The 23334-nt window shown below is 39.0% G+C and overlaps 1 protein-coding gene across 5 annotated transcripts in view; it reads left to right on the top strand.

The window, feature by feature from the left end:
- The window catches only part of UTRN (utrophin), a 533820-nt gene that overhangs the window by 152501 nt on the left and 357985 nt on the right, over positions 1 to 23334 (top strand). For all 5 annotated transcript variants that reach the window (XM_060114636.1, XM_060114635.1, XM_060114639.1 and 2 more), the window contains 6 exons: positions 5076 to 5199; positions 9041 to 9128; positions 14274 to 14515; positions 14679 to 14859; positions 16784 to 16929; positions 17583 to 17795. In XM_060114636.1, coding sequence (XP_059970619.1) covers positions 5076 to 5199; positions 9041 to 9128; positions 14274 to 14515; positions 14679 to 14859; positions 16784 to 16929; positions 17583 to 17795 — 994 coding nt within the window. The remainder of the gene's footprint in view (positions 1 to 5075; positions 5200 to 9040; positions 9129 to 14273; positions 14516 to 14678; positions 14860 to 16783; positions 16930 to 17582; positions 17796 to 23334) is intronic.

The raw sequence follows: 23334 nt of genomic DNA, 5'->3' as shown, positions 1-23334 counted from the left end.
CTTAGGTAAAATATCTTTTCATTTCTGACTCAAAAGAAACTCAGGCTCCTTATAGGAGGAATAACCATGGCTGGCATATAGTGAGCTTTTACTAGTGTCAGATCCTTGGTAGAGCCCTCCTGTGGGCAAGGTGCTGTTCCTCACAGGCACTGGAGCAGGTAGTCTCAGAGCAGCCCTCAAGCAGAGCTATCATTCTTGGCCTTTGACAATAGAATCCCAGTGCTTGGGTAAATGGGCTGTTATTTTTGCCTGAATAAAAATGATATGATTTCCCCAGTTTAGCTTTTGTTAGACAAAGCAGGATAGTAATTTTATCTGATGACTTTCATTTTGATAATAAGGCTGTGTTCCTGCCTCCTAAGAGCATCTCCTTGCAGGACCAGTGGACCTCTGAGTTACAAGCAGCGGCTGTGGAACTTTTACTTCTGGAGCCAAGGTAGCAGATGAGGGAGATGCTTCTGATGTTGATATCACCATAGACCTTTCATTTCCTGAGTGTTTATATTCTGCCAGTGTATCTGTCAAGGTGTCTCTCTAGTGCTGACTATGTGCACTTGGAAGCTGGGAAGGTTGTAAAAGACTAGGGCACATAAATAGGTTCTGGTACCATTTCTGACTTCACAGGTTTAGTCCTACAAGACTGCTTTCTCTCTTCCTCCTCCCCTGCCCCAGACCAGATGCCAGTTACAAGCCCAGGTTACCTGTGTTTCTTACCGACTGGCTACAGGTTGGAGGTTTCCACGACCTCCTCCTTGGACTTGAGACGCTAGTCGCAAATCCAGGTTGTTACCTATATTCTGACCAACTGGTTATAATTCAGAGGTTTCTAACACCACCTCCTCTGGTTCAGTTAATTTGCTAGAGCAGCTTATAGAACTCAGAGAAACATTTTACTTAACAGATTATCTGTTTATTATAAAAGGAATGCCACTCAGGAACAGCCAGACTGAAGAGATGCACAGGGCAAGTCATGGGGAAAGGGTGCGGAGCTCCCATGCCCTCTCCAGGTGCCCTACTCTCTCTGAATATCCATGTGTTCACCAACCCGAAGCTCTCTGAACCCCATCCTTTTGGATTTTTAGGGAGGCTTCATTACATAGTCATGATTGATTAAATCATTGACCTTTGGCGATTGATTCAACCTCCATCCCGTCTCCTCTCCCCTGAGGTCAGGGGGGTGAGACCAAAAGTTCCAACCCTCTAATCACAGGGTTGGGTCTCCTGACAACCAGCCCACCTTTTTAGGTGGGATCCAAAAGTCATTTCACTAACATAACAAATGACACCTTTGTTGCTGTCATCACTGGAAATTCCAAGGGTTTGGGGAACACTGTGCCAGAAATAGGGACAAAGACCAAATATACATTTCTTACTATAAATCACAATATCACAGTGCATAACTATAAAATCTTAAACACGACCATGTTATATAGGGTGAATTCTGCTGCAAGAAACAGAATACTGTACCCAAAGTGACTTAACCGATGAGGTCATTGATTATCTCACATTACAAGAAGTCCGGAGGTGGGGCAGTTTTAATGGGATGGTGTGGGTCAGCATCCTGGCACCTTGTCTCTGCCCTCCTCAGCATGTTGGCTTTTCCCTTGGCTTCTCATGGTCCCAAGATGCTGCTGTAGCACTGGGCATAACATCCTTGTATAACCTGCTTTATAGGCAGGTAGAACAGTTTTTCCATATTTGTTTAGTTTAAAATTTTTTAATCAGGGAGAAAAACCTTTCCTGGAAGATATCAGCTAACTCCCGCACCCTTGTCTCACTGGCCAGGACTCAGTCACTTGCCCACACCCTGGGTTCCTGGGAGGTTGAAACTCTCCTGCCTTTTCAGTCTCTATAGCTGTGTTCTGGGCTACTGGGGCAGCAAGGAAGAAGTGTGGGGAGGGAGGTGTCTATTGGGTGGGCAACTAGTTGTGAATTCCACAGTCTTTTATCCATGATTTGATTGATGCAGAAATGCCTTCAGTTCATTCCTGGGCAAATGGAGGCTTGAGTACATCCAGTTCATTATAATAGATGGCAGTGAGGTTTCATTATTAGAAATTTTGCCCAAAGTTTGCCCCTCTTAAGTCTATTCATGTGTGCTACTTTTGCATCTTGGAGTGATATAGAGCTACATCACCCCCCTTCAATATGGTACCCCTTCAGAATTTAAGGATAGGTTTCATATTCTAATTTACATTGTCCTAAAGTCTAAGTATTCTTAAGCATCCTTATGTGACATGGTTTCCAGATCCTTTAATGTTTTTAGTCTGATGTAGAAACCACTATTAGCTTGTCTTAAAATGGGCTGTCCGAGCAGATGTGAACCTTGAATAACTGCTTAGCACAGCTTATAATACATGCTTCAAAAATGATGGTTTATTTCCCCTTCTCTTCTCCTGGTGCTGCTAGTGGCTGGGTTTTTTTTTTTTTTTTTTTGCGGTATGTGGGCCTCTCACTGTTGTGGCCTCTCCCGTTGCGGAGCACAGGCTCCGGACGCACAGGCCCAGCGGCCATGGCTCACGGGCCCAGCTGCTCCGCAGCATGTGGGATCTTCCCGGACCGGGGCACGAACCCGTTTCCCCTGCATCGGCAGGCGGACTCTCAACCACTGCGCCACCAGGGAAGCCCGTGGCTGGGTTTTTATTTTTGTTTGTTTGTTTGTTTTTTCAATCACCATAGGGATGGTCATTTCCTATAATCTAGATACATTTCTGTTAATATGACCTGAGATCACTGGGCCTCTAAGGCGTTCACATTGCTCTGGCTCATACTGAGGGCAGAGCTGGAGTAAGTCTCCAAGGTCATTTAAGACATATGATCGTTGGTTTGTGCTCCTCTTCTCTGAAAGATTAAATAGAAATCTGCTCTTAAGATGACAGGAGGCACGTACCATTGTTTGAGTGATACTGTGACCCCTGGTTATTTACCTAGAGTGTCACAAAATCCCATTCAAAGTACAAGAAAAATTTATCTTGATGCAAAGACGAATTTTCATAATTCACTAGAAACACTTTGAGCCAAGTTTCCCAAAAGGATCAGCAAGGACAGCCTGTGCTTACCTGAATGTCTCTGAAAATACCCAGATCTTGCTTTGAGAAACCCTGGGGCAAAGCCCTGGATAAGAGGACAGACTCCAGGTCCATCATCGGATGAATGGATAAAGAAGATGTGGCACATATATACAATGGACTATTACTCAGCCATAAAAAGAAACGAAACTGAGCTATTTGTAGTGAGGTGGATGGACCTAGAGTCTGTCGTACAGAGTGAAGTAAGTCAGAAAGAGAAAGACAAATACTGTATGCTAACACATATGTATGGAATTTAAGAAAAAAAAATGTCATGAAGAACCTAGGGGTAAGACAGGAATAAAGACACAGACCTACTAGAGAATGGACTTAAGGATATGGGGAAGGGGAAGGGTAAGCTGTGACAAAGCGAGAGAGTGGCATGGACATATATACACTACCAAACGTAGGGTAGATAGCTAGTGGGAAGCAGCCGCATAGCACAGGGAGATCAGCTCGATGCTTTGTGACCACGTAGAAGGGTGGGACAGGGAGGGTGAGAGGGAGGGAGACGCAAGAGGGAAGAGAGATGGGAACATATGTGTATATATAACTGATTCACTTTGTTATAAAGCAGAAACTAGCACACCATTGTAAAACAATTATACTCCAATAAAGATGTAAAAAAAAAAAAAAAAAAGAGGACAGACTCCTCAGCTTGAATCCCAGCTCTACCTTTTGTTAGCTTTGCTGCCTGGAGTAGTTATTTAAAACCTCTGCGAGCTCAATTCCTGCATCATTAGAAAGGATAATAATAGTGTATACTCACAGGGTTGTTGTGAGGATTCCTTGACTTAATAATGCACATAAACCATTTAGAGAAGGGCCTGGCCTATGGCCAGCAACCAGTGCAACCAGTGACTGTTCCTCCTCTTGTTCCTCCTCACTGTGGTTTTTTTTTTTTTTTTTTTTTTTTGCCGTATGCGGGCTTCTCACTGTTGTGGCCTCTCCCGTTGCGGAGCACAGGCTCCGGACGCGCAGGCTCAGCGGCCATGGCTCATGGGCCCAGCCGCTCCATGGCATGTGGGATCTTCCTGGACCGGGGCACGAACCCGTGTCCCCTGCGTCGGCAGGCGGACTCCCAACCACTGCGCCACCAGGGAAGCCCCCTCACTGTGGTTTTGACTGACTTTCTCAACGCCTCTAAAGTCTGTCCCCTTTTCTCCTTTTCCACTGTCACTTGGTTCGGCTTCCGATACTACCACAGCCTGTTCTCTGGACTTGCCTCTCTTTATTCTTTCTCCTCAGTGAACACAAAAGGGTAAATACAATCATGTCCGTCCCATGCTTTAAACCCCTCACTGGCTCTCAGCTGTCTTTTGGGTAAGGTCCAACTCCTTAATCTATTCTGTAGGGCTTTCCAGTTTCTGGTCCCTGTGGCTCTCTGCCACACTGTCAGTTGTCCCCCCACCCCCGACTACTGCTTGCTATTCCAGCCACACCTAACTACTTATAGTGTGCAAAGTGTGTTTCTCCCTGTCTTTGTTCTCCCTTTATGCGGAAAACTCCTGGGCATAATGCTGTTGTTCCCCAGGAAGCCATTCCCTCCCCATTGGGTTAGGAGGCATCCTGTGAATTCCTGGGATTGTGTTGGTTTACTTTCATATTAAGAGCCCAGTCCAGTGCCTGGCATATAGGAGACTCAGTAATTACATGTTGAATTAAAGAAGGCATTAACTTAGGAATGTCTGTACTTGTTCTTTTCTGCTGTTATCTAACCAAATCTGTTTTTCATGATCTACAGAGGGTTTATGAAAGTATAAGTGGTTTCTTATAATGTTTAAAATTTTTATTTAATTATTTTCTTTATTTATTGACACTACAATTTTGTTCCTGTTTTTCATACTTTTAATTGTAAATGTATGATCTTATTTTGTATGGTTACTGTATTTCTGGGTTGCCTTTATTTTTGAGGAGTGCTTAAAAACACATGCCTCTTTCTTGAGCCAAGTGAAACAATAGAAGAAAAAATGACTGACATTTGGTAACATCTGAATCTCAAATCAGGTTTGATGCTCTAAGTGCTGAGCTGTTGAACTGGATCTTGAAATCAAAGACTGCCATTCAGGCCACAGAGATAAAAGAGTATAAGAAGATGCAAGAAACATCAGAAATGAAAAAGAAGTTGAAGGTAAAACATAAAACAAAAATATTTCAGTGAATAAAATATTTCATCAGGATGGATTTGCTGTGGGCATAAAGATGTGATAGGATCCAAAGTCTTCCAAAATGTAGCCGTAAGATACCTTTTAGAACGCTGTAGTACATTTTGAATCTCTTCAAGCTGGCTGGCATCAGATCCCTGTGTGGAGGAGGAGTTAACTGGTTAATTGAGATGTGCAGGAAGGGACACTTGCTAAGGTGATCCAGTTGTCATTACTAATTTTTAGCTTCATTAGATCTATCTTAATCTGGTACCTAATAGTACATGTGTGTATGCTGAAAATGTTTTTCGTTCTGAATGCAAGAAACTATTTCAAATCTCAAGATTTCTTCTATATACATTCTTTTTGGAGGAGAGATGTATTTAAAACAAATAAACACTATAAAATCTATGGGATTGTAGCTCTGCTACTTTGTACCACATGTATGTTACTGTAAATTGCAACAGGAGATTGCAGTGATTTATGTCTTTGGGGTTCATTAAGTCTCTGTACATCCTTGCATGAATTATTTAGGCACCTAGAGCAAGTCTGTATCACCATCTGCATCAGCAATGGCATTTATAAAGAGTTTGGAGAATGTTTAAAAAATAAGACGTATGTGTAGATATCAATGATGTGAGTTAGAAAGTGGTAGGTACTGAGGGAATTGAGAGGAGGCCAGGTTTGCAGCTGTCTCTATACACTGGTGAAGTCCAGAAGGCAAAGTGACACTGAAGGAGGGGGCTTGGAGCTGGTCAGAAGGGCACACCAGGCAGGCGGCACCCGTGAGCAGAGGCTCAGTGGGGGGCAAGCGTGTTGTGATGCTTGGAACAAAGAATTCGTTTTGTTTTGTGCTAGGCGTATGTGTAAAAGTAGTAGAGAGTTAAGGCTAGAGAGGTGGTTTAGGACCAGACCCTGGCCGACTTTTAATGTTTGGATGAGAAGTTGAGAATGATGTTTGCCTTATCATTCCACTGTAATTGTTCTTATTTAGAGGTTACCATTGACGACTGCTTTCAAAATCCAAAGGATAGATTTCTATTCCCATCAGACTTCCTTTCTTTGCAGCATTTGCCACTGTTTACCTTCCCTTTTTACATGTCGTTTAAAAAGGATATTTTTTTAAACTTAAAATGCTAGCAACTAGAACTCAATAATATAGGAAAAGGCAATCTTTTACTTATAATCAAACAGTATGTTTTTTATAGGAATCCACAAATAGTCTAAAATTAGAAAATCTATTAATATACAGCATTAGTAGGTTTAAATTCAAATCAAATAAATTTTAAAAGATAATAATCTCAATAGTAGTACATCTTAACATAGCTTTAAGATGTCCAGTTCAAACCATCAGCCAACATTTTACTTAACAGTGAACTATTAAAATAATTCTCATTAAAATACACATTTATGAAATTACTGTTATTATTTAATGTTATTGTTACTAATAATATCATCTCACTCTTGATGAGTTCTAAGATATAAATTTGATTATACAGCTCCAGCGCTTGCAATTAATGAATGACTTGCCATTGCTGTGGGGATAAAATGTAAAGGCCACAGTGCCCTTACAAGGCACTTCCAGACAGCTCTCTTCCCTACCTCTAAGCAGAAACTCAGCACCTTTCATTCACTCGTCAGAGCTCCAGCCCTCCTGACTCCTACGCTTTTCTCAATATCCTGCCTTCCCCATGTGTTGCTTTCCGGGTTCTGAATGGCCCTTTATTAAGCCTTTGCTGTGTGGCTGAAATGCCTCCTACTTCAGAAAGCCTCCTTTAGCCTCATTAGGCAGATTCCATATTGCTTTGGCCATACCTCTGTGAAAGCCCTTATTGCATTTATGTCATTATTTGTTTATATGCCTGCTGCCACTGCTTAGAAAGTGTGGATGATTTTCCCTTGAAACCTGTATTTTCAGCACTCTATAAAGTTCTTGGCTTATGGAAGGAGACCATGATGACTTTGGACAGGGGGAATGTGGAAGCACTGTTATCAGAGCCCTCTGCACAGGGGTTCAAGAGAGCCAGGCATGAGGGCTATGTTCCATCATTTCATATGCTTCTGAAAGACCAGTAGATGATATTAATGATCATTCAACAACCCAATTCTCAAAGGCAGTAAAGTGGCAGAGAATTTGGAAGCTACAGTGATCTTTATGGAACAAGTCCCACAAAACACTGATAAGCTAAATTCCACCCTGTGATCCAGGAACAATTTTACTTCCAGAAATTGTTACTATAATATTTGAGGGGATACAAGTAACAATTGTGTATGTTTATGTAAGGCATGATTGGCAGTTCCTGTGTTTTTCCTTTATAAGTTCATTTATTTTGTTGTTTTAGACAAGAAGTAGTACATGCCAAAGATCTGAGAAAAATGTACAATAAAGAAAATTTAACCATTGCTTTAATTGCTAATTTTTCTTGCAAATTTGGGAAATATCAACTTAATTTTATTTTAGTGAAAGAACAACTTGTTCCAACTGATGCAATACCTGGGTGGAGAATCCCTAGTCTAATCTACCACCATCATAAAAAAGTAGCCAAAAATCAGTTTGTATAAAGCAGGTATTAATTTTTCTCCAGTTTGATGGTGACTTTTTACATTGATAGTTAGTTTAACAAAAATTAGTGGTGTTTTGTAGAATCTCTTGTTCTTTCTTGATCTTTGACTATAAAAATGGTTGTTTTACTTGGTCACATTAAGGTTTGTGTGGATCAAAATAGGAGAGTTAAATTTATTTGAGAGTGCTTATATTCATAGACCCTACAAGTGGGATTCTTCTCTAGGTTGTCTGGTTGAAGTAATATGGGCTGCCTGGATGCTTTGATTGTGCTATTTTGGACACTATTTGAGTGGTTAGATAATTATCAAATGGAGAAATTTCAAATACTGACTGTGTATACAACACGTGTGTGTGTATGTGTGTCCATGGTTTTGCTCAGCCCTTCCTAACTAATTCTGGAAGATTTTGTCTTCCCCTGTCTCTGAGATATAGGGACATTGAGAATATAAAATTGTAGAGACATAAATATTAAAATTAGGAGCCATTCTTTGAATATAAAGGATAAAATACTTTGGTTTGGGTCCTAAAGCATATTGTTATTGTTAAAAAATTATGTATGAATTATGCTGGTAGTTGAATGCTTAGTGTAACACCAACAAATGATACTGGGCTCAAATTATTTCTGTCTTTCGTAATTTATTTTTGTTCAGTGATCTCTGTCTTCATAGTGCATTCAGTTCATTTCAGTCAAACTGTTATTTTTATGGTGTGGAGTATACTGAGGCCATGTATGTGAATAAATATTCTGGATCTAAAATACTAATTTTAATTACCTCCTCCTGATAGGAACTCATGTATGTAGTGTAAAATTTTTTCTTCGTATAAAAGAAACCAGGGACTTCCCTGAAGTCCAGTGGTTAGGACTTCGCCTTCCAATGCAGAAGGTGAAGGTTCGATCCCTGGTCGGGGAGCTAAGATCCCACATGCCTCGCGGCCAAAAAACCGAAACATAAAACAGGGGCAGTATTGTAACAAATTCAGTAAAGACTTCTAAAGATTTTTGTTTTGATGTAGACCATTTTAAAGGAAACCAAAGTTTTATATTGTTTGTTTGAATTTACCTTTTGAAATTTAATCACCTCTAGCGTTCTGGAGGGCAGCTTGAAATGGCATAGTTTTATCTTGGTATTTTCTTAGGTAAACTTTGACTGTAACACCTAAGAGAATGTGGGAGGGACATTAAATATAAAAACTTCAGTAAGCATTAATACTATATTGAGAAGAAAGTCTGCACTATTCTTATATTGGGACTTTATTTTCAGGGATTAGAAAAGGAACAGATGGAAAGAAGTTCCAGACTAGATGAATTAAACCAAACCGGACAAATCCTTTTGGAGCAAATGGGAAAAGGTGAGAACCTTGATTTTTTTTTTTTTAATCAATACTTTGCCAGACATATAGGAGTCAATTCTTAAAGCTACATCATCCAAGTGCCCCATTACTCTGTTATAGTAGTTGATGATCTTTAGGAACAAAATAAGCTAAACCAAGAAACCAGGTTTGGTACAGCAGTTGTGAAAGTCAAATGAAAACAGATAATTTCATTTTTTTTTTTTTTTTTTTTGCCGTACGCGGGCCTTTCACTGCTGTGGCCTCTCCCGTTGCGGAGCACAGGCTCCAGACGCGCAGGCTCAGCGGCCATGGCTCACGGGCCCAGCCGCTCCGCGGCATATGGGATCCTCCCAGACCGGGGCACGAACCCGTATCCCCTGCATCGGCAGGCGGACTCCCAACCACTGCGCCACCAGGGAGGCCCGATAATTTCATTTTTTATAAACATTTCTGTGCTACAAGAGAAGTCACAAAACTTAATTCACATGCATTAGGTAGAAAGGTCCTACCAGACTTCACCGTGCTGGAATTTTTTGATGAAACTAGTTTGAGAAAACCAGTGATGTAATTATTCAAACATCTGTTTTACTAAAGAATTTGATATGCTTTTCTAACTGAACTGAATCATATATCTGCATCCTTACATAAGCAGACTCTGGGCAAATTACACTCTGTAAAGAAACTTCTTCTACATTAATTATCCATGGCCTAGGATTTATTTCAAATGTATTGAAGAGAAGGAAAGGCCGGGAGAATCACCCAGTCGTGCTTTCATTTCGGTTCAACATTTCTGGTTTTAAAGCAGCAGTAGGATTAACAGCACTAACCACATGTAGAGAAATAAAATACAGTACTGTAAAATTAGAATAATGGATAAAGTGGAACGACAGTGGGAAATGTTAAAAACCACTTTTACTCTCACTAACAAAAGGCAGACGCTCCCCAAAAATGAGAAAATTAAACCGAACATACGGACCCTATTCAGACCAGTGTCCCAATTTCTAAGCTTCCCACCCCATCCTAAAAATTTTTAATAAGAGATTTTTTAAAATAAATGAATCTCTGCACTCTAATTCTGCCACACCCACTAAAAGCTGACACAGACATGAATTTAATTCAGTTCATAGACTCATGAAATTACCCCACATCACCCAGATAAAGTCTGGTTTCCAAGTTACAGTGTCGATATAGAAGTGAAGAATCTATGATTGTAACTAACATAAATTTAACACACAATTTATTGTAATTATTGAAGTATCTCAAGGGAAATTATATTCTCGCTCTGTTTCTAGGTCCCTTCAAGTAAATACTTGAAAAAGTAATCTCCAAGTGGGGTGTCCACACCCAGTAGTAAGACACCTAGCTAGGGTGGAGTTTGAATGAAAATACTATTCTGTTTGGAAAGAAAGAAGGAGGAAGGGAAGAAAGGGTGGGAGGGAGAGACGGAGGAAGGAAGGAAGAAATTAAGCTGTACAAATAATCTATGACAGTGGTACATTTCCATAATTTCTAAATAAATGAACATATACTGGGCACATCCATACTTTTGTGTATGTATGTGTGTGTGACCCCAGTATATATACAAAATAAATCAACATATTTTTCAAAAGGCAGAGGGAAAAATAATCCAAGCTTTTTTTAAAATGTGGTTTTCTGGGGTGGAGGAGGGTGATTGATCCATTAGGGACTCCAGGAAACTTTCTGGAGAGGTGGAAATATTCTATGTATTGGTAAGTGTGTGTAGGTTTCTCAGAACAGCACAGTTTCATGTATTTCAATGTAAGTAAATTTTACTTTAAGAAATGTGAAAATAATAATGATTAAATGGGTGAGGAGTGAGTAGGGGTATATAGATAATTCAAGAATGGTAGAATGTCATTAATTACTGAAGCTGGGTAATTGGTACAGGACGTTCATTCTACTGTTCTATTTATTTGTATATATTTCCATTTTCTATAATAAAAAGTCAAAAAATATAAAGATTAAAAGCTACATTTTAGAAGATTCTCGTCAAACGAATATTCCTAATTCTGCCGTGAGTGTCTGTGGCTTTTGTCAAGGAGAGTTTCAGCAGACCTCCAAAGCACTTAATGTTGGAGTAAGGAATAGGGTAAGTAAGAAAAACCTTTCAAAGCAAGGCGAGAAAAAGAATCATATGTAAAACTGCTTGGCAAAAATATTAATCTTTACATTCCCCTGAGCCACTGGGTGTGTGGGGGAGAAAAAGTTCTTTAATGCAGGTAAAAATTTCAAATATAAATAACACCTTATAGGGCTTCCCTGGTGACGCAGTGGTTGAGAGTCCGCCTGCCGATGCAGGGAACATGGGTTCATGCCCCGGTCTGGGAAGATCCCGCATGCCGTGGAGCGGCTGGGCCCGTGAGCCATGGCCACTGAGCCTGCGCGTCCGGAGCCTGTGCTCCGCAACGGGAGGGGCCACAGCAGTGAGAGGCCCGCGAACCAAACAAACAACTTATCAAATATAACTATTAAAATATACCTGTCATAAATCAATATAATGCACCAAAAGTGATCAAAATTCAAATAATCTCGGGCTTCCCTGGTGGCGCAGTGGTTGAGAGTCTGCCTGCCGATGCAGGGGACACGGGTTCGTGCCCCAGTCTGGGAAGATTCCACATCCCACATGCCGCAGAGGGGCTAGGCCCGTGAGCCATGGCCGCTGAGCCTGTGCGTCCGGAGCCTGTGCTCTGCAACAGGAGAGGCCACAACAGTGGGAGGCCCGCGTACCGAAAAAAAAAAAAAAATCAAATAATCTCAATGAATTTACCTTAATGTAACTACATTTCCCCAATGCTGCCGAAGTAAAATTTTCTTTAACCACCTCCCTGCAAAAAGAATTCCCAATATATCAACATATAAGCCTATGGAATTTGATGATGATCCTATGTTTTGTAAACATTTCCCTTGATTTTAATAGTGATAGATTGAAAAGCTAAAGTCAAGTGAGAGTGACAGGAATATGTTATATGTTATCCCTTTTAGAAAATTAATAAAAGGTTGGGATATTGATTTTGGCTTTTGATTAGTCATCTAAGAGTTGGATGTTCTGTAGAAATAGAAAAAGCTACAACTTTGGATCTCTGGGAATAAAACAATTATTTTAAAAGACAATATACAGTTTGCCTTTTTATAGATGTAAATTGTGCTTTATTTATTACTTGACACTGGTCCAAACTATATCAAGCTTAGAGGAGGGAGATTTAAATTTTGAAAATTGGTTTGAAAGGGTAAAGTGAATGGATAGTGAAATATTGTCAGTGAATTAAAAAAAACTATGGAAGAAGTTTCTTCAGCTTCCCTAATACCTAAAATGCGTACCTCTTACCTATTTTCTGGATTAGTGGTGATAATTTTCCATCTCAAATTTTTATTTGCCAGCTTAATTTTCTTTCTTGTTTATCATAAATTGTTCTGACATGTAAATGAAGTGGCTGATATTATTCCTTTGCCCACTTAAAATAGAAATGACCTGGCAGACGCACAGCCTAGATCTCCATTGCTCAGATTGTCAGAAAAGTGGTAATTTAGGACTTCCCTGGTGGTGCAGTGGTTAAGAACCCACCTGCCAATGCAGAGGACACGGGTTCGAACCCTGGTCCAGGAAGATCCTACATGCTGCGGAGCAACTAAGCCCGGGCGCCACAACTACTGAGCCTGTGCTCTAGAGCCCGTGCACCACAACTACTGAGCCTGCGTGCCACAACTACTGAAGCCCACGCGCCTAGAGCCCGTGCTGTGCAACAAGAGAAGCCACCGCAATGAGAAGCTTGTGCACTGCAACGAAGAGTAGCCCCCGCCCGCCACAAGTAGAGAAAGCCCATGCGCAGCAACAAAAACCCAACGTAGCTAAAAATAAATAAATAAATAAATTAGTTAATTTAAAAAAATAAAGAAAAGTGGTAATTTAGTTAGTTTATGACCTCCATTAACAGGGATACTTGAACTTGGACTGTGGTTTGAATGTTTTGTCTAGGTGTGATATTCTATTACTTGTGTGATGGTGGACAGTTTATTTCAGCAATTGACATGGGTGATATATTCAGATTATGTAATGTCACGTTTGCATTTCTAATTTTCAGCGGATATGGTGTGTTACAGAAATTTTCAAAATTGCATCACCTGTGGATCCTAAGTGACCTTTTGTTTTACATGCCTTTTTTTTCCCTTTAGAGCTCTCGTTACCCTGGATTTTGATTGCTATTATATTTACAAAGTTTTATTGCTTCTGCTCAAATAATAAAGATGTTAAACCCATTTTTTCAACGTGCATGCTTTCCTCAGGACATAAAGATTCCTTTGTAGATTTCCCATACCTTTTCATAGTAATTTTCAATGATTCAATGGTATTTTATATTAAGAGAAGGACTATGATAAAACCTATTATTATATGTAACTATTATTTCTATGAACGTTCTCTGCCTCTCAAAAATATGAGACAAAATTATGAGATGTCAGTAATAAACATAATGGCATTTTTTTTCCCGATGTGTTTCTAAAGTAGATAATCTTAGCACTGCATTGATCTTTTGGCATTTACTGGTCTGTGTGTAGCATTCCCAGTAGGCTTGCTGATGCTTCTTGGGCCTGGCTACTGGTGTAGTATTCCTGCACTCACCAGATTGCTCCCAGCACTAGGAGTTCCAGCCGTTCGTTTTGCAATTCCTATGACCTGTGGTCTGATCACAAGTCTCAAGCTGCCTCCTCCTTTTTCTAGCCAGATGTTTTTCTTGACGACAGAGGGTCTACCTCCTGACGTCAGAGCCCCAGACAAGTCCAGACAGTTCATTTTATTTCTCGTGCTCAGACCTGAAACTAGTAGAACAGGAGGTTGCCAAGGATGGAGACACATGTTCTGTGGAAAAGGCAGTGGCTGACACTCACTCGACTGATGTGCTTTTTCTGTTGGCCATCCCCCTCCTAACTGCTATTTTAAGCTCCCCCTCTCCCGTTTTTATCAAGGAATTAAACATAGTTATTTTTAAGTGCATCATTACAATGTTGTGTGTTAAACGGGACTTAAGGGAGTGGTCATTATGTATGACATTGCCTCATTATTTTGAATAGGTTAGAATGTGTATAACAAATCCAAACAAGTTTTGTAATAATTTATTAAGTATCTGCTTATTTTTCATGTCTGCGTAGAAGGTCTTCCTACTGAAGAAATAAAAAATGTTCTGGAGAAAGTATTATCAGAATGGAAGAATATATCCCAGCATTTGGGAGATCTAGCAAGAAAGATTCAGCTACAGGAAGATATAAATGCTTATTTTAAGCACCTTGATGAGCTTGAAAAGACCATAAAGTCAAAAGAGGAGTGGGTAAAACACACGCCCTTTTCAGAATCTCCCCAGCAGTCCTTGCCAAGCTTGAAGGATTCCTGTCAGGTAAAGACACAACCATCCAGAGCATGAAAGATTTCTATGTCCAGTCCTGTATTTAAAGAAGATGCTCCTTGTATCATGAACTTTAGGTTAATTCTGCTCTGATTAACTTTCTGTGAGGATGTTCATCTTCAGCGAATCATGTGGTCATATTTTCTCTTCATAGCAAGAATTAACAGACCTCCGTAGCCACCACCCCCAAATTGAAATGCTGCGTGCAAGCTGCTCAGCCCTGAAGTCTCAGCCTTCTGCCCCAGATTTTGTCCAGCGGGATTTTGAGAGCTTTGTGGGCCGTTACCAAGCTGTGCAACAGGATTTAGAGGAGCGTCACCAACAGCTCGAGAACGGTAAAACCATTCTGTTGCGTTTTTTTTATTAGACAATCCACCATCTCCTTTCTCAGTTTGCCTTAACTTAAAAATTACTCCCAATATTTAGACCTTTAGTATACTTGCTTGTTTTGCACCAGCCTCACTCTGTTTTCCTGTGTGTCTGGTACTGTTCCAGTTCTTAAAGTATACTCAGACTATTTCCTGGATTCACCCTTGTTTGTAAAAATGCAGACAGCTTTCATGTGCTATTAAAATTGGGTTAATAGGACATGATGATTTTTAAAGAGTTTTTTTAGGGATGTTGTTTCTCCTTTTCACTGAAGGAGGCCAACTGATGATCATTACCAGCAGGCCTAAAAAGAATGATCATTTGCTTCTGTTTGCTCAAAATGGTTAAAGTTTTAGCAATGCCATCTCCTCTTTTCAAAGAAATCATGTTCCTCTTTCAAAGTCTGAAAAAATTTCAAGAGTTTTTACTTCTGACATAAGCCTGGTTTGGGAAAGTTAACTGTTGAAGGTTTTGAAAGCTCATCCTTCATATATTATATTTTTTTCTCCTTGGCTTTTAAGCCAGGAATTGTGCTGCATTATGTAACATTATGGGGAGTGCATGCTAAACAGCTACACACTTAACCATACCCTTCCTTACAGCAATCGTAGGTTATGTAATGACTTGTAAGACTCTGTATGTGCATGGTAAGCAAATGTATCATGTTTCCTTTCTTCTGGAAAGGCATTTGGCCACCATACTCTTTGTTTATTGAATTCAGTTAACTTAGACTGTGAAGCGTTTGAGAGTACATCCTTTTCAATTTGCTGTTACAAAATATGCTTTCATTTTTGACAAAGCAGTTTAAATGTTCAGTTTCTTAACTTTAAAACAATTGGTAAATTTATTTCTTTTTGTTGTTTTTAATTGTGGTAAAATATACATAACATAAAATTTACCATTTTAACCATTTTAAAATGTAGAGTTCAGTAGTGGAAAATATATTCATATTGTTGTACAACCCATCCCCAGAAATTTTTTGTCTTGTAAAACCAAAACTCTGTACCCGTTAAACAGCAGCTCTTCATTCCTTCCTCCCTCCAGCCCCTGGCAACCACCATTTTACTTTCTGTTTCTATGAGTTTGACTAGTCTATATACCTCACCTAAGTGGGATTTGTTTGTGATTGGCTTATTTCACTTATCCTCAAAGTTCTTTTGTGTGGGTTGCATGTGTCGGAATTTCCTTCCTTTTTAAGGCTGAGTAGTATTGCATTGTATGTATACACCATATTTTGTTTATCCATTCATTTGTAGATGGGCATTTGGGTTGTTTCCACCCTTTGGCTGTTGTGACTTTTGCTGCTACTTGGTTTCACCTCTTTGTGCTTCAAATGAGCTGGCTTCCTCTCCACACAAGTGTTGCTTGTCTGTAAATTTGACATCAGTGGCTGAAGTAGACATCACTCCAGCTGCCTTGTGCAGCCGTTATTTCTCAGGGTACCTGTGGTGTTCAGTGTAATGTCCACCCCTCTGTGGATGGCAGTTTGTCTACACGCCTGAACTTAGAGGAAGACTGGTTGAGGGGATCTTTGTCTCCTTTTACTCTTTGTGTAGCTACTGGGGAAAAGGAGTTTATATGAGACAAAAGGAACATTGTAATACCATCTTCAGAGAGTCATTTCATCATGATGAAATGAAGAAAAATGATGGTGGGTTACTTAATATTTCAAACATCAACATCCGCAGGAATGAAGTCACTATATGACTCTCAGAAATGCCAATGGAGTGATTCATTGTGTCTCTAACAGAGACCTTTTTTAATCTTAATTACAGAGTTTAACTTCTTATGTATTAGAATTCACTTATTAAATAGGAAGATTAACAGTATGTATAACAATATTAGTTTCCTGCCATTATTTTCTCAAAGTAAGTATTTTTCAATAAACAGAACTGAAGGGCCGACCAGGACGTGCGTATTTGGAAACATTGAGAACGCTGACAGATCTGCTAAATGATTCCGAAAATAAGGCCCAGACGTCTTTGAATGTCTTGAATGATCTTGCAAAGGTGGAGAAGGCCCTACAGGAAGAAAAGGTAATATATAGTATAGGTCCTAAGACCTTTAGACCTAAGAAGTTTAGTCTCATTTCTAGTATCTCATATCACATATTTTGAAATATTTTTTCAGCTATTTAAAAAATATATCAGTTTTGGTCAAAATTAGTCAAACATTTCTTATATTTCTTGTAATTTGAAGGTTAATCACTATAATGTAGGACCTCAGCTAAAAGATAGTTATTAAATATTTTTAATAGAATAAAAGCATCTTTTCTCCTTCTGTTGTGACTAACTTAAAATTCTCAACCATATAAAGTATCTTTAATGAAATGAAGACAATCGATTGTGTTGTTCTTTTACTGTATTGAATGAAAATGCTTCCCTGGTCATTTAAGATATGTGCCTCTGCACTATTTCATCAGATGCAACAGATCCACCATGGAGCCCAGCACACTGGGCCTGTTGTTCCGCTGGTTTTTAGTGCAGAGGATACATTGTGTCTAAACAACACACAACTCATGTAGCTGTGACTTTTTTGATTACACTTATTCTTTTTTCATGAGTTTTTCACAATTCTTTTTTGATCAAATTCTTTTTAAAAAGTGACTTTGACTGTTTATAGCCAGTATTATTACATCTGCACAGACAAATTATTGTGTGTATTTTTAATCTTGAAAACTGTTTTCCAGGCCCTTGATGAAATCCTAGAGAATCAAAAACCTATACTGCATAAACTTGCAGAAGAAACAAAGGCTTTGGAGAAAAATGTTTCTCCAGATGTAGAAAAACTGTATAAGCAAGAATTTGATGATGTTCAAGGAAAGTGGAACAGACTAAAGGTCAAGGTTTCCAAAGATCTGCATTTGCTTGAAGAAATTACCCCCAAACTCAGAACTTTTGAGGTAAATCTAAAGGCCATTAGGAGTTTAAGTTTATTACAGAGTAAAATAGTAATTATCAGTAACTAACTATTATTTGAGTATTTTGCATTCTTTCTGGCCCCATGTTTATTTCGTACTTAAGTTGGCATGTATAAATCCCAACCAAAGACATACTTTTAATGTGCTGGGGAACACATTTATCTCCTTTGGCCTTGCAAAAAGGCTTCTTGGTAGAGATCAACTGGATGAAGAGTTCCAGAGGAAAGGATAAATGTGAGGATGTAGGAGAAAGTGGTCAAAGTCCATGTCAGATGGGATAGTCAGAATTTTAACATTTCACCTGTGAGGAAGATGGAGAAGTGAAGTAGTGAAGTTTCCAAATCACCTGGTTTTCTAATAGAAAAGGTCTGGATGAAGAATGAACCAATTGCACCCTCTTCCCTACCGCCCCCCCCCCCACCAGTGCCTCTTTACCTTGGTCTTTTGTGGTTTTTTTCCTCCACTGATGTATCCCAGGGTATACTTCTCATGCAGTGCCTGGCACAGAGAAGACACTCAATAATATTTTTCAGTGAATAAAATGAGATTAGTAATAGGAGATTTAGATTTGGGGATATATATATGTGTGTGTGTATATATATACATTATATATTTGGATTTGAAGATTTTACATATATATATATTTGGATTTGAAGATTTTACATATATATATATATATTTGGATTTAGGTCCCAAGAGAATATATATGAGATTAAATTTATGAATATATATGAGACAAAATTTATGAAAATGATGTTTTAAAAATCAAAATCAGAGAACATGTGGTAGAAGCTGGTAGACTATACAGATCAGTGTGAAGAGATCCAGAAAGACAAGCAAGTGTGGTGATCACTGAACTTTGAGGGAAGCTCTTTGACACAGGAGTCAATGGACAATTCCAATTCATGACCAGGAGAATAAAGATGGCAAGGGCTCTGTGTGTGTGTGTGTGTGTGTGTGTGTGTGTGTGTGTGTGTGTGTGTGTGGTGGTAGTGGAAGGAAGTGGTTTTCTCTAAGTTTAAGCTGCAGTTTTACAGTGAGATCTCATTAGAACAAACCATTAATTTTGAAGAGGAGGGTGTTTTTTTGTGGTTCAGTATTTTTGGCTCATTTAATTTTGTGAGTGGTTCCACTTCCCCTTGTCTGTCTTCAATTGTAATTCTTTCCAACTTTAAAAACCCAAATTACCCTTATTCAAAATTTAAAATTTTTGGTTATGATCCAAGCATTGGATTGTCAGTGGTTCTCACCAGGGGTCATTTTCCTCCCAGAAGGACATTTATTAATGTTTGGAGACATTTTTAGTTGTCACACCTGTGGGGAAGGGAGGGTGCTATTGGCACCTTAGTGGGGAGAGGCCAAGGTTACAGCGAATGCACAGGACAACTGCCACAATGGAGGAATTTTCTGGCCCAAATTCAGTCGTGTCAAGGTTGAGCAATGCTGGATTAAGTATTTCCCACACAGCTCATGTAGCTGTGAATTTTTGGATTATACTTATTCTTTTTTCATGAGTTTTTCACAGTTCTTTTTTGATCAAATTCAAAAGATCATTGCTTTGTTTTCATATTTAAATCAGAGATGTAGTTCAGGAAATTTACAGGTGAATATTAATCTAATGGTTAATCTCCTTTGACTCTTAAAAGTGTATTTATTTTAGGGTTAGCTAAATGCATGCCAATATTTTAATATGGAATTTAAAGGGAATAAACATTCCTCCAAAACACAAAATAGAGTCCTGTGGTGATAGTAATCCAGATTTAGGCTTTACTGGGTGGTTACTAATGTAGCAAATCCAGGCACTTAAAGTGGCTATTTGGAGTATATGCCACATTTATTTCCATTAAAAATATCTCCCTTTAAGTACCTGTGTCTGGATATTTAGGTTTTTTTTTTTTATTGCTTTTATTACAGTAACAGATTTGGAATGTAAATTACAAATTTTTAATTGATTTTTTGTTTCCTGACTACAAGATTGTTGAGATGTCAGTATTCCCTAATTCAGCTTCTTTATTGAAATGGTTATTTCTAAAGAACATTTTTGCTCTTTTATTTGCTTTGAAGGAATTGCTTGTTACTTAATTACTCACAATTCACTTAGAAAAACTTTTACTTTTTCCCCTAGAGATAATTGCAGTAGATATTCATTTACAGGTTAAAATTGTTTTTCCTTTTTCAGCCACCTGGTATCTATTTTTTTAGGCATTCAGGTTCTACTTGTCTTTAAAGCATGAAGTACAGTAGGTTTTTGATTCAGTGCCAATTTATGCTGATGTTTCTTAGGAACAAAGTGGTTGACTTGTTTATTTTTAAAGTGCATTTTAAATTATATAAGAAATACATAAATACTGCTCACTGAAGACATTGGATAATCGAGAAGTATTGAGAGTGAGCATTTAGAGTTCCCTTTCTTCCCCAATACCATTTCCTTTCCTGGAGGCAGCTAACATTAACAGTGATCCTTGCTGAGGTCAACATACTCAAAGTCAGGAAGAAAAGTTCCTGAATATTACTAATTCTAATCATTTTTTCCACACTGGCAGAACCAGATGATACTGGAACTCCATGAGGGATATGTAAATAGACGGTACACAAATGCATGAGTATGGATTGGAGTATCAATCCCACTACTCAAAATAATAATGCTTTTCATTGACACAGCACATTTAAACTTTGAAAGTATTTTCATAGCTATGCAGTTACTTTTTTCCTCCCATCCTACAATACTTGTCAGGTTATCTTGTTATCTGTTTATGTGCAAGTTTTAGTTTTCTGTTATTTGTTGACAAATAGTGTTTTCCTTATGTGCCTGCATTTCCTTTATCTACATGGCTGGTTTCTTTTGTACAGGTGGAGGTTGGGCCAGCATTGTTATTTACAGTGTCATGCTCAAATATGTTCTTAAATTCTTCTTTTTTTTATCTATTCCATGCCAAATTAATGACCTCACTTCCTGTACTTAAGAATTAAAATGTTAATTGGTGCTTTTAAAAACTCATGGAAAGACCTACCACTCCTTCCAGGAAGCAAAATATTTAAAAATACACAAAAAAGGTAATATTTTCACTGTTGATTTTACTGACATGACTTTCTTATGAATTATGGGGATTAAATATTATAAAATCCTAAGACGCTACTTATCACCAGCAATAATATTTTTGAATTCAGGGGCTGCAAGGGTATTTCATATTATTTCCTTTCCTGTATTCAGTGTCCCCTGCAGGGTGGTATAACCATGAAATTGTGAAACTGTCCTCAAGGCCCGCACAAAACTCCCTTATATTGGTATTTACCAATGCTCCCTCCTCTTTGGATCGCCTCTTTAGCCCCGTCTTCTGTTTGCAGACTTTCGTGTCATCTCTTGCCCTGATAATCCCATTACCCTTTAAATCTGACTCCTGCTTGCAACCTCTCCTCTCTTGCATTCACTGTCTTCACTGATGCCAGTGGTATTTCTGGAAAGGATCTGGTTGTCTTTGCCATAATAGTACAAAGTGCTCTCATGAACATCTCATAGCTCCTGCCCTTTCCTTGCCCTGGAGCCCTGTCTGCATCTTCTCCTGTGCACTGCTTCGGGTGGGGAGGCAGTGCAGTGGGTCACAAAGAACACATTGGACAATTGCCTTTCTCTGGAAATGTCATTTACTTGCTAGGAATTCACAGCCTCCTCGGCTCTGTGAGCTGCTTCTACAAGCAGTATTTGGTCTTACTCACCATCACACCTGCAGCTAATTATTCCCTTTTCTTCTACACGTTGTTTACACCTTCACAAGAACCCAGTCTCAGGCCAGCTTTTATTGTGGCTGAGACCTGCCTGTCTGTCCTCCCCCGAGGTGTGAGCTCTTTGAGCACAGGAGCCTTGTCTGGTGTACTGCAGGTGAGTGGATGTGAAAGGCTCTGCCTTGCAGGTGCCTACAGACATCGTACATACTCGTCCCGTCTAATCAGGTTGGATCTATAAAATCTAAATGCCCAGTTGTCCTTGGCAGGACACCCATGTAGTCATACCTCTTCCTTCCGTTGCTGAGCAAAGACACACACTGAACACTCTGTGTTCTCATGCAGAGTGGGGAAGGGGACGTGCTGGAGCTCTGAGACATGCAGAACCGGGTGTAGAAATTACTTTGGAACACATGTCAGGGTAAAAACCCAATGGTAAATATTTTCTAACAAAAATATGCAGTATAGCTGATTTAATTCTTTCTAGGTAACATATAACTGATAGAATGATCTCATAAGAGTTTTTTTTTCTCATTCTGAATGCATTTTACTTTAATAAAGGGAATATTGGTGCTTTCTGAACCTTAAATTTAAGAACTCTGGTGGTTTCTGCTAAATAAATGTAGTAGCACAGTCACTGTTGGCCTTCCCTACTAAGCAAGGGAACACTTTTTAGGATGTTTTGAGGTTAATGAACATTATAAAACAAACAAAAAACCCTACTGCCTTAAAATACTGTTTTAATTCGTTTTCACAGTTCTTTTGCCTATATCTTGGGTTAGATATTGGCTGCTTAAAAAGCTGTGGACATTCCAACAGATGGGGGAGGAGCAAAATAAAATGCCAAGAATTTAGCTGTAAATAAAATCCTGTGAGGAAGTTGTGTACCTTGGAATCTTATTGTATTGAATCCAGAGTTACCAGGCTTCAGATTTCCTCTATCCCTGGCTCAGGGGCTGGGGGCTAGGAGATGGGGTGTGTGGGGTTAAAGGAATTGTTTTAATGACCTCACATTCCTTTTCTGTGACCCAGCAGCAGGTGTTGCTCATCCAAAGTGCTTACAAATCAGCGCTTTTGAGCAGTGATGGTTAATGTAGCATTTTGACCCCTCCAAACGAGAGTATTCCATACTTTGGTTTTCAAAACTACCATTTAGTCATTTTATATTTCTTTGAGAATTTATGAGTATAAATAGGAATGAGAAATGCTTACCCTAGATTAGTACTTACAGTTTGTTGTTGCATGTGAAATAATAAGAGACATTTATTTTAAAAATTTACTAGTATTTTACAGTTTTTCGTATTGCTCTAAAAGAACTGAAGTCTCCCCAGAGAAGATAGAAAGTTAGAAATTACCCAATTTAAATATCTCCATATATCTGTATTTCTATATTAATTCTGCAAGTTGATGTAGATGGTGAAAAAATTAAATACTCATTATTGTGCATTAGAAACTCATAAGTGCATCAGCTGAGTGATTTTTAAATGGGCAGAGGAACACTTCATGTGAGCTCCTTCACTTTCTTTGTAACTTCTTTGCTGTACAATTGACCTAAAGATGAGCAGATTCTGGTTTTTTTTAAAAGCACAGGAAACATCTGCTGCAAGTGGATTGAGATAATATTTTCCTTCTAGGGAAGGAAGAGGTACTAGAGGGCACAGCAGAGCTGTCTATCTCCTGCATTCACCTGCACACAAATGGATGCTAGCAGTGACCTTAGTGATCTAAAAACTTTTCCCACACTGTGTAGCCACAGGGTAGGGATGCCTTGTGAAGCTTCTGTTATCAGGCATTTCTAGAG

The sequence above is a fragment of the Mesoplodon densirostris genome, chromosome 12 (genome assembly GCF_025265405.1).
Source record: "Mesoplodon densirostris isolate mMesDen1 chromosome 12, mMesDen1 primary haplotype, whole genome shotgun sequence".
In the NCBI taxonomy this organism is placed as follows: domain Eukaryota; kingdom Metazoa; phylum Chordata; class Mammalia; order Artiodactyla; family Ziphiidae; genus Mesoplodon; species Mesoplodon densirostris.
The sequence above is the reverse complement of the archived record's forward strand: the minus strand, read 5'-3'. Positions and strand labels throughout refer to the sequence as shown.